Raw genomic sequence first — 19,173 nt, 5'->3', positions numbered from 1 at the left:
GTAAGAAAAACAATTTTTTACCCCATAAAAGCTTATGCTTCCTAATCATGCTGGTTTGCAAACTCATTCAAGTTTATCCCGCCTTACGCCTTCAGACCAAGTTTCATCAAGATCGGACAAAAATTACTCTAGTTATCGCGTTCACGGACGTATTATAGGCCTACATACAAAAATTTGCACGAATGGTGTTTTTGGCCTCTGGGGACATAAAAATGGAAAAGTAAATCAGTCCCGGGGCTAGGTCTTACCATGCCACCTACGGTAATAGCTACTTCCCTATAGGGAAATTCGCTAAAAGTAAATTATCAAATCTTCATGAAAAACTGGAATGAATATAATTTAAAATAAAATTTATTAATTATAAAATATTTGCACAATATCGCAAATTATTAATTAAATTAAAAACTACGTATATGTTTTTAGTTTAATTAATATTTAAACACTAAGCACTTTGACAATCTTTATTGTGTATCACAGCTTTTTGTTGCTGCTTAGTTCAAATTAGCTGTTGTCATAAAATTAAAAAAAAAATTAATAGTGCTGCACCCTGTTGGTAAACCATATTATGTACTTATAATGGTATAGAATATCTAAGAACCAACTGGTTTAGTTGAAACAACTGACTAAATTCTTTTATTCCTTTTAAATATGAATACTCATAAGGTTAACGTAGGAAACTCCAGAGCTACTGGGGCGGAGCCCGAAAGGATTTTTGTGATAAGAATATGTCTATAAGGTAATCAGAAATGTAAGCTATCATCATGCCAAATTTCAACCTGATCCGACCAATAGTTAATGTGTGATTGAACTTCAAACAAACAAATACACAAACTTTCACATTTAGTATGATTATACTAAGGGTAGGAGAGGATTTGAAAAGAAACAGTAGAAACTAATAAATATAAAATATATTCAGTCTTAACATATTCGATCAGGTCATGGTAACTATTATAAAATGAAGAATCCTTTTCGATCTAATAAAACAAACAATTTACAGCATGTGAACATAAAACAATACACAACTGAAGGAGCCAAAGAAAGCTCTTCTGGATGAAATTTACAAATTTGGCAACAATAAGAAATTTGGTTATAATGTATGTTTTTATTAGGTACTGTACTTTCATGTTTTAGTGAATAATTTTTTTTACAATCCAAAATTGCATGTCATGGATGGAAAATTTAAATTAGACAACCTGATTCAAAACACTTATGTATTGTAAACAAATACCCGAACGAAGCAATACTACAACCCATAATCTATAACACAATACAATCTTAACAAAGTAACATAAATAATTGCACTACAGTACTTCTTTCACTCTATATCCCATGCAGATTCAGTAACCAAGGATGGCTATGTTTTGTAATTGTACATATAACAACTTAAATAAATATAGTAGGCTACAAAAGGACTCTGCAATATATAAGGCTGTAGTGAACTGTTAGATTTTTTGGTAGCTCAGGAGATGTATATAATTCACAATTAGCAATAAACTACAGAAGTCACATTAAGTCTGGGCGCGCAGCCACGCTAGGGCCCGGGGGGTAGGGGGGAGTGTTTATTGCTCATTTCCAAAACCATCTGGCCCACATGGCTCTGGGGTTGTTCAGCTGTCTTCATGGCTAGGCAAGGTGGAGGGAATGGGTTACCTGTACACAGGACGGCTAGTAGAGACAGAACCGCGCGCCCAGACTGCTTGCGCTTACTGTACAACTAGTGTTGGTTTATCATTTAAATCAAAGTCAACCTTTAACAATAGCTGTTTACTTAATTAATGTAATACACTTTGTTTATTTGGCCTTATAACTACCAAAAATTCCACAACATATTTCATGTAGGCTAGATCTCAACTTACTTAAAAAAATAAAATAAATCTGTTCAAATTTATAGTCAGATTTTTAAAAGTATCACAAATCATGTAAAATGTAGGCTTGAACTGATATGTATAAAAATATAGAAGAGCTGTCTGTAATTTAAAGTTTGCAGCGAGCAACTTTAAATCTGAGACCAAAGCCGTGTTCAATAACACGTTCGCTGCTACGGACTTCAGTGGGGTCACGAGCGTCCTATATTTCTTTGCAGCTCGTGGGGACGTACTTTTCTGACAGTAAAAAATATAGTTTCCCAAAATCACCACCAGGGACGTATAGAACAGGTCTTTGTCCCACCTCTTTCCTGAATGGATTATTAAATTGATTTTTTTTTTTAATTGAATGGATAGCAATTTATCTTGCTATCAAGAAAGATAGCGACACTACTTTACCGACTGCAACCTGGGTAGTATGCTATTTATCAGAATCGCTTGGTACTATGTCCAAAGCCAGTTTTATTGCAGAACATTGCTATCCAGTATTACTACTTTTGTTTTTACTGTAATTTAGTGTATCAGCGGCAATGTTACGCAGCAGCGAGCACCAGTTCACTCCTGGCGCCGTCCCGGTATCTAGCGCTCTGCAGCGAGCGTGTTAATCAACTACTATTCTACCTGGTTCCAACCCCAGACAATTACTCTGGTTATGGTATCAATAAAAGCGTGAGAATTTGGTACATATCTGTCAGCAGCGGGTGTTCATCAGATTCCATCGTGACAGAGATTGAATTGGAGGAACTTTGCTTGCAGATCGTACAATTAAAAAGTCCTTATTAGTTGGATAATCTTTCTTGTCCAGTCACAAAATTATTCTGACGCAAAATTGCCCTACCTTGGTCAAATTAACAACAGTTATCAGCCTACGCCATGAAAATGATCGTACAAACATTTAATACCTCCTGCGAACCCTCTTAAGCACATTTTCTACATCCAAATACTTCTAATACAGCTAAATTCAAATAAATGAAATATTATTGGTTTTATACAGCGGTTGCTAACTGAGACCACAAAAAAATCAAATTACAGAATGAAGTTTACCTTGGCGGGAGCGCCAATTTTCCATAACCATAATGTTTTTAAGTACTATGATCACACTGTGAGAATAATATACTATTGAATATAAAACCTAATTCAATATTTTTACTGAGTTATGGTAGAGCATCAAAGTAGTCCTTGACGGACGGGTAGGCGCTACCCCCAAAGTTGTCTGCTACTTGGATTTGGCCAATCTTCAATTTCCCAACTTGCCAGTGGTGTTCTGAAATTTTTTAACATATCAAATCAGTCTAAAGAATGTTAAAACGTTTTGATTAATGGATTGTGAATATTACCTGGATTGTGCATGTTATTGAATTGATGTTTTTACACCACAGCTATCAACTGGTGGAGAAAATAAAATCATATAAACAAAGCCATAGATTAAATATACTCACTAATAGATTTGCCGTCCTAATAGACCAGATATAGTATAGATGTTGATTTTGTTTGATATGTAGATTGTATTATACTGTATAGATTACATACTATGTACATGTTACTATGTTACATATTATTATGTAGATTGTATTTGCTTTTTTACCAACTTAAAGAATGTGAATCAAATAAAAAGATAATTTGCAATCTGTTACATGCCTTCAGGTATTGTAACCCAAGAGTAATGCACACACAAAATATATGTATTCTCGGTGTTGGGGTAGCTACTTTTAAAATGTAGCTACAATTTTAGCTTCTTTTCCAAAGACGTTACTTTTATTCCAAGCACATTAGGTAAATGTAAAATTAATTGCAACTACATAAACCTAACATTACAACAGCAGAACCAAAATAAGTTAGTTGGGTGTTCCATCATATTTATTACTTATTTTTAAATATTGCATTATTTTTAAGCATCTTATATGTAAATTTCATTAAGTTCAAAGGACATGCAACCAAACTATATTTTAAAAGCCCATTTCATTTCTTTAAAATACATTCATTTATAGATGTCTTTTATCAACTATTAAAAACAATAAAACTGTAAAACGATTATTTAAAAATACTTTTTCGTGTTACAGAGCCTAGCCCACTGAAATTAGAGTTTATTGCCTTTCTTTATTTTTAATGTTAAAAACTACATTGCTATAACTTTTAACCATAGTAATATGTTACTTGTTCTATGAATAACACTTTTCAATGTCAATAAATCGTCCTTTGTCATTATGCATAGGTCAACAAATTGTGCTTCAACAAACGTTGGTGCAGAAAACAGTATTCAGCAACCTATCCTGAAATCGGCTTTTAATTTAAACATAATGAAAATTGTTAAGTAAAAATAAAATTTAGGCATACTTGGCTTTGTAACAAGTTGGCTATAGTAGACTTGTTCTTACAAGGACTAAACAGATATATTCCTATTAATTGAACTTGGTATTCATATTAATCCAATAGCATAGCCTAGGAATAGTCCTTGACAAGAGCTGTTAGCAGGAGCAAACTACTGTATGCTACTTTTTCAATGCAAGTTTCATGTTATATGGAGATTTTTTTGTTACAATTATTATGTATTCTAGGCATATCTTGAATCTCATCAGGAAATTTCCTCTTCGTTCATTTAGAAAATCTTTGTAATCTAACCAAAGAAGGGCTTGTGATGATAAACCACAATCAACAGCTGAAGCAAAGGTTGATAGACCAGCTTTCTCATTATTCTAATGTTTAGTGTTGGTTTCCATTAAAACCCAAGTTTAAACTAAATTGATACAATAAACTAAATTGATTACTAATTTCCCTGTCATTCACTTGCAAGCATTCAATAGCTTCTCTTGTCACCGGTAACTTTCAAACGTCGTCTGCATCTAGCGATTTTATTTTATCTGACAGTAATCATAGAGTAGGAATTGAGAGCCAAAAATGTGGATAACACTAAGATAATGGCCTCCATATCCACGCAACGTTGTAATAGGTAATGAACGACTGTGACCAGCTGTATGAAGCCAAGAAAGTAGGCCTAATTTTCTTGAAAATCTCAGTTTGAAAAAGGTTGTTTCACGTAAGGTTGTGATAAAAATCACTATCTCAACCAATGTTAATGTAGCGAGAAAAGTAGCTAAAATTCCGCTACAACTACTTTAAAAATGTAGCTAGCTACAGCTAAAGCTAAAAGTAGTGTAGCTACAGCTAATGCTACTTCCCAACACTGTGTATTCTAAAAAAATACATTTATCTATTAGCAAGGTCTTACCTTCTGGCCAAGAGCTCATGACTGGGTGACGTTGAAAAAGGTAGGCTTTGGCTAATTGCCACTCTTTACTGCTAGGATCGAGCTAAAAGCACAACAGTTACATGAGAATAACAAACTAAATCTATAGAATTTTCTTCTAAACAATTAAGCACATGACGTTCCAATATACTAAATTATTTGTTTTTTTTTAACCCTACAAAACGGTTTTGAAAGAAATTGCTAAATTTTATGTTTTTTTTTGGTCAAAAATGGGAAAAATCCATTTTTACCCCATAAAACTCCCCAATCGTTCCTATTCCCATAGTCCGATCATGCTGGCTAGCGAACTCGTTAAAATAAATGTAGGTTTACACGTTTATATAAAATTTCATCAAAATCGGATAACTCTTGCTGAGTTATCATGTTAACGGACACATATGCAACCAAATCATTTATGCTACAAAACACCATTTGTAAGGTTGTCGTACGGAAAATAGGCTTACATATGTCTAGATACCTTATTCTATCTAGCAAAATTGAGAAAGAAATCACTTTAGGCTTTTAATTAATTGTCAATCAGGGAATATCAGTTAACAGTGGTTCTGTTAGTTAAAGGGTTCTTTTGTTGAAGGTATAAAAAATAATCATGATATGATAATAATGAGTTCCAAAATATTATTGAACTGTTGCTTAAGGTCCAGGAGTGATACGTGCTGCCAGGTGCTTAAGTAAAATCAATACCAAAAACAATGAACAATATTATATTACAGCAATGTAATTGGAGTGTTTGGCTTCATTAGAATCCAGGAATTTAGTTACAGAGTGAAAATTTAAAAACGTACGTTTTCATGTCCCTGGCCTTTTACTTTGTAGATACTGGATTTGTAGTTTATTATTATGTATTTTAATATTTTTTGGGACGGGGGCAACATGTTACACACATTTATTTGGTTTTAAACAGGTTCTAGGTATTTTTTTCGTATTTTTAAAGTCTCGAAATTCACGACCATGACGTGTCCCTAGGGTACATTTTCCAACTTTCACGCTGTTTTTAGAATAATTATTCATGCCGAAATATATAAAGCCATATTTTTATGTCATCAATAGTTATTAAACTTACAAAAAAGGAGCATATTATAATTTTAGTGTCATTGCAAACTGACTACCATGACAAAATAAGTCTGTCCCTCGATTTGGCGTCACGACCATTTGGGAAAAATTTTCAACTTTGGAGCACGACAGTGGCAAGCCTGGCGTCGATTGCTTCAGTTCGTTTTAGAGACTAGTTCGGGGTGTACGTCAAGTTTTTTGTGCCGGTCGTTTTGTGTTGAAAGAAGTAGTTACAAGATTAATAAAGGTAATTTTGTGTTTTTTGTAATTTTGGTGTGTCCATGACCATACGTCATTTGATGAAGTAGACGTGGGGTTAATTTTTGTTGATATGATATTTCCATTGCTTCATTAACCTAGAAGTCCACTTTGTATCCTCGAACATGAGGTTCAGGGCTACCGCCAGAACAGAGCCAAATAACACGTAATGTCACGACCAAAGTTTCACGACCATCGCGGGTTTTTTCACGACCAATCCAGCCTTATGGATTATACTGTGTTTGGTCGTGACAATAACTTAAATATCATTGTAAATTGAACAGTTTAGTTCAATTGAAACACATATTTTTATTATAACTAACAGTATAATTGAAGGATTGTTTACAAAGATTTAAATTTTTCCAGACAATTCATGACCGTACCGCTTGTCCCTGACCATCACGTTGATGATTTCTATCATAAAAATTTCAAAAATTAAAATATCATCATATTTCAATGTTTTATATACAAAAGAAGTACACCTCTATAAAAACATAACGATTTTTCGGGTCTCAGGTAAGTTTTTTCGGAGTTATTCAAACTTAAAAAAGATTTTATTTTAAAGATTTTATTCATGACCGTACCGCTTGTCCCTGACCATCACGTTGATGATTTCTATCATAAAAATTTCAAAAATTAAAATATCATCATATTTCAATGTTTTATATACAAAAGAAGTACACCTCTATAAAAACATAACGATTTTTCGGGTCTCAGGTAAGTTTTTTCGGAGTTATTCAAACTTAAAAAAGATTTTATTGGCTTTTTTCAACTTTTTGAGTTTTTTAATTTTTTTCTAGAAAGACCATATATATCAAAAGCTTAGTGAGCTGTTTATTGTATGATGGCCATAAAAGTAAATTAATTAATAGCAAAACATAGTTACAAAAATAATATTAACTATTTTTAATATTCAGTTTTATGTCCGTGATGGTCGTGACAAAGTTTCGTGTTTTTCCATCAAAGATGCTCCATTAATAAAAAATCACCAAAGATATTGCGTTACCATGGACATTTTATGAAACTTCAAATGTCAATGAAATTAAAAAAATTAAAAAAGTTTCAAAAAACGGAACAAAAAATTTTAAAAGTGCTTTTCCTGAAAACGTACGTTTTTAAATTTTCACTCTACACTATAATTTTGGTACCAATGTTACTTCAGATATTTGACTTTCAGCAACATTTACACAGTATAGAGTATATAGGCCTTCTGATTGTTAAAACTGAACAGATGTGTTATTTTTTATACTACTAAGCTGAATATTTGTTTTTGAGTGAGATTAGGTTTTCTTATCCTACTAATATTATAAACTAGCAGAGTGCCGTCCTTCGTACGGGGTTGGCATATAAGTATGAAATGCTTATTGCAGTGTGCTCAAGCTTTGCGTTTGCAATGGGGGAGGAGACAGCTTGATAAAATTTGGTTCTTTAAATTTACGGTATACTATGGTATTACACATCTACCATAGCCACAATGTTCTACCACTTCACCTAAACAATAGAAAAAACTGAATTATTAAAAATTTGCAAATTGTCACTAATCATTCATGAAATTAATAACATAAACATAGCTGTTAACAATCCTACTTTGATAGTTCTCATTGCGTATCACAGTTTTTTTGTTGCTGCTTAGTTCAAATTAGCTGTTCTCATAAATGCAAACAAAATAATAGTGCTGCTCTCTTTTGGTAAATCTTATCACTTTTTAATGCTTTTGCATATCATAGAACCAACTTTTTTAGTTGTAACAGCTGACTAAATTCTTTAATTCCCTTTAAATATGAATACTCATAAGGTTAACATGGGGAACTACAGAGCCACTGGGGCGGAGCCGAAAGGATTTTTGAGATAAGAATATGCCTATATGTTAATCGGGAATGTGAGCTATCATCATGCCAAATTTCAGCCCAATCCGTCCAGTAGTTAATGCGTGATTTCAAATTTATAATAATAGTAAGATGAGAAAGTTTGGATGTATGTTTGTGACAAGTAAACGCGAAAAATACTGGTCGGATTGGGATGAAATTTGGCATGATGATAGCTCACATTCCCGATTAACATATAGGCATATTCTTATCTCAAAAATCCTTTCGGGCTCCGCCCCAGTGGCTCTGCAGTTCCCCATGTTAACCTTATGAGTGTTCATGTTTTAAAGGAATTAAAGAATTTAGCCAGCTGTTTCAACTAAAAGAGTTGGTTCTATGATACAAAATCATTAAAAATGTATAAGATTTACCAACAGGGTGCAGCACTATTTTTTTTCATTATTTATGAAAACAGCTAATTTGACCTAAGCAGCAACAAAAAACTGTGATTATGTTTTTAAATGAATAATTTGTGATATTTTGCGAATTTTTAATAATCAATCTTTCTCTATTGTGTAGGTGAAGTGGTAGAACATTATGGCTATAATAGATGTGTAATACCATTGCATACCGTAAATTTGAGGAAGCAAATTTTCTCATACCGTGTTTTCTCATATTGCAAACGCAAAGATCGAGTATAACTGCAATAAGCATTTTATACTTTTTTGCCAACCCCGTACGAAGGATCATTTTTGAACACTGATTTTTTTTGTTTATTTAAAAACTTAAAATGGAACCTCTAAACATGCATAGGAGGCCCTATACTTGATCTTTTGTATGTACAGTAGACTCTCTCTTATCCGGACACCTTTTAACCGGTCAACGGTTAAACCGGACTACTTACTTACTTATTTACTTCCGCAGCTCTACAGGCCTTGGTAGCCTTTGGCTTCTGCTACAATTCGCCTCCAATCGCCTCGATCTTGCACCATCTCTTTCCAATTCCTCACTCTCAACATCCTCAGGTCATCAGGTTTAACCGGTTCACTTCATCAAGCCATCTTCTTCTCGGCCTACCCCTTCTCCTAGTCCCTTCCATGTTCTGGCACAATAGTTCTTTGGGCTGTCTTCCTTGAGGCATTCTCTCCACATGGCCTAACCAACCGATCCTTCTTAACCGGACTACACTCGGCGGAAATGACATCTCTTTAACCGGACAATTTTTATCAGTACATTGGTTTAACCGGACTACATCGGAAGGAATTGGGCGGTACTGAAACGATGAATGTTCTCGTGGGAACGATTTGAAACCAGTGATCACATGTCTAAATACGTAATAATCATTATTGGCTTATACAGTATGCATTTAAATGGTCCGTTTTAACGAGTTTTTGGGACGTCGGTTCAACCGGAAAAACCGTTATCCGGACTGACCTCGTTCCCGAGGAGTCTGGATAAGAGGGAGTCTACTGTAGCATAAATCACTAATTTGATCTAACTCTAAGTGTCAATGTTATAAAATTACTAGCAGAGTACCCGTCCTTCGTACGGGGCTGGCATATTAGTTTAACATGCTTATTGCAGTTATACTCAAACTTTGCGTTTGCAATGGGGAGGAAAAGTTTGATAAAATTTGCTTCTTTAAATTTACGGTATACTAATGGTATTACACATCTACCATAGCCATAATGTTCTACCACTTCACCTAAACAATAAAATAAAAATATTACGAATTCACAAAAAAATCACAAATTATTTATGACATCAAAAACATAAACATAATCATAAATAATCCTACTTTGACAGTTCTCATTGCGTATCACAGTTTTTTGTTACTGCTTAGCAACAAAAAAAAAAAATATATTGTGCTGCACCCTGTTGGTAAATCTTAAAACTTTTTAATGCTTTTGTATATCATAGAACCCACTTCTTTAGTTGAAACAGCTGACTAAATATTTTAATTCCCTTTAAATATGAATACTCATAAGGTTGACATGGGAAACTACAGAGCCACTGGGGCGGAGCCCGAAAGGATTTTTGAGGTAAGAATATGCCTATATGTTAATCGGGAATGTGAGCTATCATCATGCCAAATTTCAGCCCAATCCGTCCAGTGGTTTATGCGTGATTGAACTTCAAACAAACAAACAAACACACAAACTTTCACATTTATAATATTAGTAAGATAAACTAATCAATGTATTTGATTTTCTGTAACTGATTGTACAAATTGTAAAATGTTTGTAAAAGAGAAAATAAATTCATTATTTCAGTAGTAAATCTCACTATCAGTTTGTATAGAGTAGGTAACAAAGATTACTGTATCAACTTACAAAGATAAACTTGCCAGTGAGAATAACTTGAGCACAGCGAGGATCTTCAGGGTCAAGACTTTCCTTGCGACAATAATTCCCCTCAGCTAGAGACATGGTCACCGAACACTTGCTATCCGTCTGAAGCAACAAAATACAAAAATAAAGCAAGGCCAATTAGGTAGCTAAATGTAGGGTTAGGGTATAGGGTCGCTTGGAAACAAGAGGGGTTTCCTTTCCTGCCAAAACATAAAGAAGGCCTATTTAAAACACTTAATAATACAAATAGTTCAACGATTTACATTAAAATTTATATTCTTCGCAACAGTGAAAATTACCTCTATAAAAACCAAAAATTTATTCTCAGTGACATATTAAATTGATTAGTCAATTAATTTCTCATGTACCCCATACATCTAAGTCATTGATGTGAGCATCCATCTTGCTGACATAAAAGTAAGGCATGCCTGTAGTCGTGTCGTAGAATCCATCTGCGGTGGAATAAACCCTTGCCACGGGAAAACCTGAGGTGTTGGAGTGATGAGAAATGTGAGCCAACGCACACCAATCTGGAAACATGTAAATCACTCAACCATTTCACTAAGACAAGGATGTACTATATGTATGTATTTGACAGTGAATATGAATAGATTGGTTGCTCTTTGTAGCTTTTTTACTAAACTAGTACTGTACCTAACTAAGATGATCTGTTTGTTTAACCAGGATGATTAATCAACATCCCTATGTTCAAGGATAGATGGGTTTAGTTTTAAACTGTTAAACCATCAAAATACAATTATCTTTTCTCAGGATCAAACCAAAGGCTGCTCATAAAGAAGGCGCCATCGATATATAGTCTAATTAGATCGCGCTCGGCTGGTAGGTCAGTGACGTTTGCCACAGCCGCACTGCTCCCCCTCCACCACTCGTGGGTAACAGGGTGGCCCATGGCATTGAAGTAGCATTGTAACTTCTTCATAAGACAAAGAAGAAGAGATATTTCTCTTTGTGTATGAGAAATATTTTATTTGGCAAATTTAATGGTATAGGTTGTATCATTAGGCTACTTATGATTTTGGAAATTCATGGTCCAATGAAAAATTCATGCATAATTCATGTTTTTTCATGGTTACAATACAGAAATTCAGGCATAATTCAAGGTTTTCATGGCTAGTGGCAACCCTATGAGTACATCTCGTGAAATCTAAGCTGGCACTTGGCCTAGCGCGGGCAGTGTAGGAGGGAGGTAGGGATTTCCGCTGCCTCACATGGTTTACTCCCCTTGTATTATGTACTTGAGCACCTTCATATGGGTCGCGAGGACAGTTGATGCAACCGGCATGACAGGATATAATGTTTTTGAACTAGATACTAGTAGCGATCGGCCAAGTACCAGCTTAGATGTCACGAGCTTTACTGCATGATATATGTCTGTGATTACAACACTACTTCAATGCTGTGGTGCACTCGATTTCCACAATTTGAGGCACGGTATTCGCGTGCCAGGGCGCGATCCAGTTAGACTAAATAAATCGTTGGATAGCACTATAACCATTTATACCCAGCTAATATAAGAAGGGTAAATTATATCATGCACGGAACAGGTAGAGAAGACTCAAAATATGTAGGCCTGGCACAAAAATTGGACATGTTTTTTTCTAAAGACAAAAAAGCAAAATTGGCCTTCTATAGGAACACAAAAAAAATCCTTGTTTGGATGTCAAATATAAGTTTTGTTTCAAACAAATACAGTAATTTCATTCCGTAAAAACAACAGTTTTGGAATCTTTATAGTAGTCATAATAATACTAAGAAAATTAAAAATTCTTCCTTATTAAGGATCTTGAATTGAGAAATTTTCCAATAAATTATGTTGTCTTATCTCGTTAGCAGTAATATTTTTGTCTGTAGCTAGAATAACCTGAAATGCTAGATCAATTCGCTAACCTACCACACTAATCATAGCACTGATTTTTCTTGGAAGATCTATTTAAATACATTTCTTACCAGAATAATGTACAATGTAACGAGCCATTCGAGCTGTCTCATTTTTAGGAGGAGGATCTGGAGTATGTGATTTAACATTGGATGATTCATGATTCATATCCACTACTTGGATTCCCAAACTAGTGGTACCACACAAAAATAGAAGTCCAACAACTACGAACTTCAGACACATCGTACTTATTTCTGAAAAGAAATAAGAAAGCTTTGGCTATGAGTCAGTAAAATATGGCTTTGAAAAAAAATGTTGATTTAAGTTTTCAAAGTAAGACATGTGCTAAGTCAATTAAAAATAGCTATAGTTACAAGAAAAATAAATACCACAAAAAAGAATAATAACCTGTGTTGTTCAGATAGATAAAATAATCTTGATTCTAGGCTAAATCTAAGAGACCACAAGCAAGATGGTAAAACAATGACTACTTCTAAATCTTTGAGGTTTGGATTTACATAATCTCAATTCCAAATTCATTGAAATGAAGTTTGAAACCCACCTTACAAAGTGAAAGTTTAGTCTCAAAAATGAAATAACTAAACGTCAATATTTATTAATGGAGAGAATTTCTGCTATGTATAAGATAAAATTTACATTTATTTCAGAGACTTTTTACATGTTAAAACAATTACTTAAGAACGCCGATCTCTATTAGCCTAGTTGGATGAAAAAAATTGCCAATGAAAACCAGTTTGTTAACTGAGTCTAACGCTTACACTGATAAACATTTTTTTCTTTCCGATTATTTAAGTTTATAAATTTCAAATTTAGATACAAAAATTAGATATCTACTTCTAACTTTAAGGTACAGTTCCACGGAGACTCTACAATTAGGTATTTTTGGATGACATTTTTGTTCCATATATTTCTTTTTAAAATATTTCATTCTATGTAAATTGATTTTCTGTTGTTGTTGAGTCTCAGTTATGATCATCTTGGTAGCCCGTGAGCCTTGACCAGGATTTTTCAGGAAATTTTACTGGGACATGGGCCTGTGATTGTGTGACAGGCTCAGCAACACGGGCATAACAATATTTATATGAGAATCACCATACTTTTTTATGACGAAAATTTGTTAAAACCAGTAAGAGCTCTAGGACAAAGTAGTTTACAGCAGCTTAACTGACACTATTACTTGACCGGTTGATAGAAATTCTCTACCAACCTAAGTAAAAGAATTGTCATCAGTCATGCAGGTTGCATCAACTGTCCTCGTGGACTGTGTGAAGGCGCCGTATTTAGAACCAATGTGGCCCCCGGCCTAGGAAGATAAAATATTTCTCATTTGTATTATTAATTGTTTTATGCTGTTGTATTTATTTGTTTTGCTGTCGCTTGTTATGCCTGTATTAAATGTTGACGGATGCCATGCAATTTTATATTTGTTTCACGGCAATAAAGATATTATTATTATTATTATTATATTAATGTTAATCCTCCGAGCCCCTGCCAGGTCACACCAGAGGGAGCCTTTTATGCTGATTCAACTAAATGAACTTGACAATTTTTTTACGATCAAATCGGCAAATTAACCTGGGTGGCTAGGGCACTAGCTAATAAATACAGTAATTCCATTCTTTCATGATTCTGAAGAAGGATTTTCATTTAATTTCATTTCTTACTACATTAGGAGGCTGCACTTTAGATTTGTTTACTTTGAGTCATGTAAAAAATGTTGCTTACCTACCTATGGGCCTCGGGCCAAATCAGATCAATTCTAAATCAGTTTGCTTTGGAAACTGTTGATTATTATATAATGTCGATTTACGAGCCAAGCAGAGCCTGGCCTACAAGCTTGAGAGATCAAGCACAAAGTCAGAAAATCAAGCTTGTGCCAATTTTCTCAGTACTCAATACAATGAATTATGCCCAATTAAAAATAAAAGCTTTCATGTCCACGAGGATCACGCTCATGAAATTGAAAGATTAGGCCTAAGCTTTTGCCTCGATCGCAGATAGGCCTATTGATGAGAGCATTTCCCTGCGGGCGACGATGGCAATGTCTCTGCGGCCGCAGGAGTTGTTCAGAATTTTGCCGCGATTGCGGAAGATGATAATGACGTTTCTTTTTCCGCAAGAGATATCTGCCTAGGCTATCTATGATTTTGCCGCAATTACGGAAAAATTTTTTTCCCCGTCACCACGGGTCACGGGAGATATTAGGGATTGGGCCGTGAATGCAGGAGACGATGATGATGTCATAGGTTTGGTTGCAATCACGGCAGATTATGATAGGCCTAATGTTTCATCCATGACTACGGGAAGTGTTCACGATTTTGCTGCGATCAGCGATCATGGAAGACTGTACTGAGCCGGCCCGAAGTAAGAAAACCCCCTTCTACCAACATCAAGTACTGCCTTTGGTATTTCAAGCTTATTTCAAGCAACAAATCCTGTTGTTCGTACAGCCACAGACCATAGAACCAATTACAGTTAATGGTCTATTGTCTGTGGTAGGCATACAGCCTAACAGTATGAATATGACTATGAGTATTTTTGTTTTGTGTTCTAGTTGTAGTGAAGTAAAATTACGTCACTATGCCTATTGCGGATGACAGAACCAGAGTGAGTTAATAAAGTTCAAAAGTTGTTACTTCCAGTTGCTTGTCTTGTGGTTGAAAACAATCAGCGGTAGGCTTAGTTAACCCCAACGATCACATAAGACCAATAGATGGAGCATGTTGGCCGTGGCTTGAAGCCAGTATTTTTCACCAATCTTCACTAAGATGGCGGCTGCTGGCTGTGATGAGCCCTAATAGCGGACGCAACTAATTAAATGTTAGTTTATAGCAAAGATATCCGTGACAATACGCCTTTATATTGTAATTTTTATTACTAACACAATGACCTTCAAAATGCTTTTAATTTGTTTTCTAGCGTTAACCGTTTCTTAGAAAAAGTTAGTTTGTATAATTAACAACAAAAACTTTTTGGGGGAAAAACAATTCTGAAAAGCTACGGTACAAATTAATTTATAATATAAGTATCTATATCGTATTAAAGTTTGATAAAGTTCTGGCGTTTGGTTTACAATGTACCTACAAATTTTCACAAGATAGTTTCTGAAACTCTTTAGCCTAGGCTATACAACTCTCCTTTATATTCTGACTGGCATATGAATTTTTTTGAAAGAGCTAAAAAATATTAATTTTTATATGAATGCAAAAAATAAAACGAAGAACATTTATATGTAGCCTACTCCGTGTTTTTCTAATTATTTTAGTATCTTTTCTGTAGGCCTATAGGCTTAGCTCCAAACTTGAGTAGGCTATCTAAACTGTATTACAAGTAAGGTTGTAGGCAGAATCTGCCCGCATGACGCAACGCGGCGCGGCGGGTAGCCCCTATATTACAATTTAAATTACAGCCAAACTGCACCAGCTAAAAATAAAAAAAAAATATGATCCAAAAAATTAAACTCTTTAGCTACAAAATCCACCGTTTTTTAACTTAAACTTACCTACCTGACCAAAAAATAAATACCCCCGCCGCAGCAAACCTGCTGACTAAGCAAATTTCCATTTGCCTGATTGGATTTACACTAAATTGTCTACTTAAATATATAACATTTATTTCCTACTAGCTGTTAAACCCGTGCTTTGCAACGGGAAGAGGACACAAAATAGAAACATTTTAATCTTTTTATGATTATCAAAGCATCAAGGACTAAAAAATATAATAGCAAATACAGTATATGTTTCATTGCATCTCTGATTCTACTCTACAAAAACATCAACAAACAACTTAATAAACCAGTTCTTTTAATCGGTTCTATCGTCCATTGCCTTTACATTTTCACACTTACCATTAAGTAAACATGTGCAAGTTGTTAATCCAACACATGTTAAGCAGTTAGAATTTATTCAAAGTAGCCTCCAAATTCATACAAAACATCTATACATTGTAGTTTGCATACTGTTTCCATGAAAACATATCAATAACATTATTTTCATAACTTAGACGCTTTTAAAAAATACAAAGCAGAGCCGGAGTTGATACAGCAACGGTTATAGAATCTTTTTTTTTTTTTTGTATAATCATTGACATAGTTTTAGAATAAATAATCCATGATAAAAGGTTAGATTAAAATAAACCTACCTCATAGTTATGGAAAATATTATATTTAATTTCTTTGTATCAGCTGTCTGAAATTGTGAAATTTGCAGTTTAGCAGTTCTTCTTGTTGTTTAAATTTAAATGTCAAAGCAAATGTAAACAAACATTGTTAGTGTTCTCATCACAGCCATGGAGACCAATCAATATTTACTTTTAAAATGTTCACCTCAGAACTTTTAAAGCCAAAGGGGCAAAGCATTCGGTCAGTATCGAAATGTGAATAGTCCTATAATGGTCCTTGGTATGGAAGCTATATTTTTTTTAAATGTAAGCCCAGTTGGTTCAGTAGTTTTTGCACCTATTAGTAACACACATACAGACAGACACCATTAGATTTTTATATAATAGTAGGCCTATAGATTTAAATAGAATTAGTTTAACAAGTAATTAGGTTTGCTGCAACAGGGAGGGTAAAACTGTTTTTTTTTTATGTTAATAGTTAGTAAGAAATAAAAACATTTTCCAAATTTTATCAAAATGTGTTCATAAACAAGCAAACTACAACAGTTTACTTGTTCTCCATAAGAATAACATGGGAATTTAAAATTTAAATTTTTTTTTGAATTTTCTCCGTAACCATTAGGCGCATAATAACACTTCAATATACTAAATTATTTGTTTTTTTAAGCTCTACAAAATGGTTTGGAAAGAAATTGCTATATGTTTTTTGGGTGAAAAATGGGAAAAACCTATTTTTACCCCCGTAAACCCCCGTTCCATAGTCTGATCATGCTGGTTCGCGAACTCGTTCATACACCTTCATAAAAATTGTTATCAAAATCGGACAAAAATTACTCAAGTTATCGTGCGGATGGACACATATATATATAACTTATAGATATATTATATACATATATAAAAATTTGAACGAATGGTGTTTTTGGCCTCTGGGGACATCAAAATGGAAAAGTAAGTCGGTCCCGGGCCTAGGTCTTACCATGAGACCTACGGTAATAGCTACTTCCCTATAGGGAAATTCGCTAAAAAAAGTAGCAGCCGACGCACTTTTTCATGTCATACAGTATTTTAATATAACTCATTTACAAGTACCGACTTTATTTGAAGATTTAAAAAAGAAAATATTAACTTTTAAGCTTTTTATTGGAACCAATAGTGCCCTAACTTAGACTTATTGATATCATTCATACGATGTTTCAACGATTTACCTTTAGTCTAAGTAGGCTTAATGTCGAGTTATTTTGAAGCGGAACATTGAGTTTTGGTGCCGTTTTCATCGACATCTAGCGCTTCTAACCTACAGTAAGATGGCGGACCTGGCTTCACCTGCTGAAAGTTAGATAGGCGTGCTCAAGCCTATATTGGTCTTATGTGATCGTTGGTTAACCCACAGTTAATTGAATGTCACTCATCCTACCTTGTTTATTGTAATGTTGTATATTTTTACGGCGATATCTTGAGAAATATTCATCAATGTTATCCGTCCCATCTTGTTTATTGTAATGTTGTACCCCAATATCTTTAGAAATATTCATTAGCAGTGAAAAATAATGGTATATTTAGGGATTCAGGAGATAAAAACTGTAAAGTAAGATAGGCCTAACTTAGGCTATCAAAATTAAAAATTTGTTTGAAGGCACCTATAGAACCGGTACCGGTAAATAAATATCACGAATTGGTATTCATCTTTGATCTATTTGATATAAATATTCTCAGTAACTACAAACATTACTTAGGCCGAACTTATCTTTATAACTTAAATGTAGGCCTAGTCTAGACTCTAAAGTAATAACCTCAGGCTAGAGTGTCAGAATAATTGTTTTGCCTGATTTGTAAATTCCCGTAGTAACAAATATTTACCAAGATTGTACTTACTTATAGTTTCAAGTATGTTTCTTACTATTTTACACTTAACTGTTACAATTATTGCATATTGCCACAAGAATAGGTGGTCAGGTTACTCAGGTTAAGTTTAGATGATAAGTATTGTCTAGTATTGATAAGGATAGGATAGTGTTATTGTTATTTTATTTCTATGACATTGATATGATAACTTTCAGTATTCTTTCTTTCTCTCTTGTTCGCTTGTAAAAAGCTGGCTTGGTTGAACTACCATGTAGCCACATTATTTGAACTTGCGTCATTAGGCACAGCCGCCTTTAACTCCAGGGGCCCTATTTTTGAAATGGTTGACTGTTGAGTTGAGTGTCGAGTCATTCTATTTCCAATAGTTTCGTATTTTTGAAACGGTTGACGGTGGACTTATACAACCAAAACTACTCAACACCTATCGAGCTGTTGAGTGGAGGTTGACTGCACTTTATTCTTCCTCTCTTTCGGCAAAAAATTACTCTTTTTGAGACGACGCCATATTGTTTTGTTATTGCTTTAATTTACGAATTGCGATTTAGAGGTTATGTATTTGTTGTCAATGTATTAGCACCCAATTATGCAATTGTTTTCTGTAGAATAATCGCATTTTAATTTTATTTACTGTGTCAATACTAGACTATTTAATCAAGGGTTTTATTCTTGTTGGAATGTT

At 34.2% G+C, this 19,173-nt stretch overlaps 2 protein-coding genes across 3 annotated transcripts in view; both read right to left on the bottom strand.

The window, feature by feature from the left end:
* Window positions 1-19,173, bottom strand: part of LOC129004447 (uncharacterized protein K02A2.6-like) — a 156,792-nt gene that overhangs the window by 44,071 nt on the left and 93,548 nt on the right. The window lies entirely within an intron of this gene.
* On the bottom strand, window positions 894-18,621 carry LOC129004453 (protein CREG1-like). Of its 2 annotated transcripts, none has more exons than XM_054433049.1 (6): window positions 18,504-18,621; window positions 12,563-12,745; window positions 10,970-11,124; window positions 10,577-10,696; window positions 5,092-5,173; window positions 894-3,129 (listed from the first exon to the last, which is right to left on the bottom strand). In XM_054433049.1, the coding sequence occupies exons 2-6, from the start codon at window positions 12,732-12,734 to the stop codon at window positions 3,020-3,022; spliced, it is 639 nt and encodes a 212-aa protein (XP_054289024.1). In that variant the 5' UTR covers window positions 12,735-12,745; window positions 18,504-18,621; the 3' UTR covers window positions 894-3,019. The 2 variants fall into 2 exon arrangements, with proteins under 2 accessions (XP_054289024.1, XP_054289025.1); XM_054433050.1 differs by lacking the exon at window positions 18,504-18,621 and adding an exon at window positions 12,900-12,963.

This window comes from Macrosteles quadrilineatus, unplaced genomic scaffold (assembly GCF_028750875.1).
Source record: "Macrosteles quadrilineatus isolate MER2022 unplaced genomic scaffold, UCM_ALF_1.0 Scaffold_9__3_contigs__length_116548681, whole genome shotgun sequence".
Taxonomy (NCBI): Eukaryota; Metazoa; Arthropoda; class Insecta; order Hemiptera; family Cicadellidae; genus Macrosteles; species Macrosteles quadrilineatus.
The sequence above is the reverse complement of the archived record's forward strand: the minus strand, read 5'-3'. Positions and strand labels throughout refer to the sequence as shown.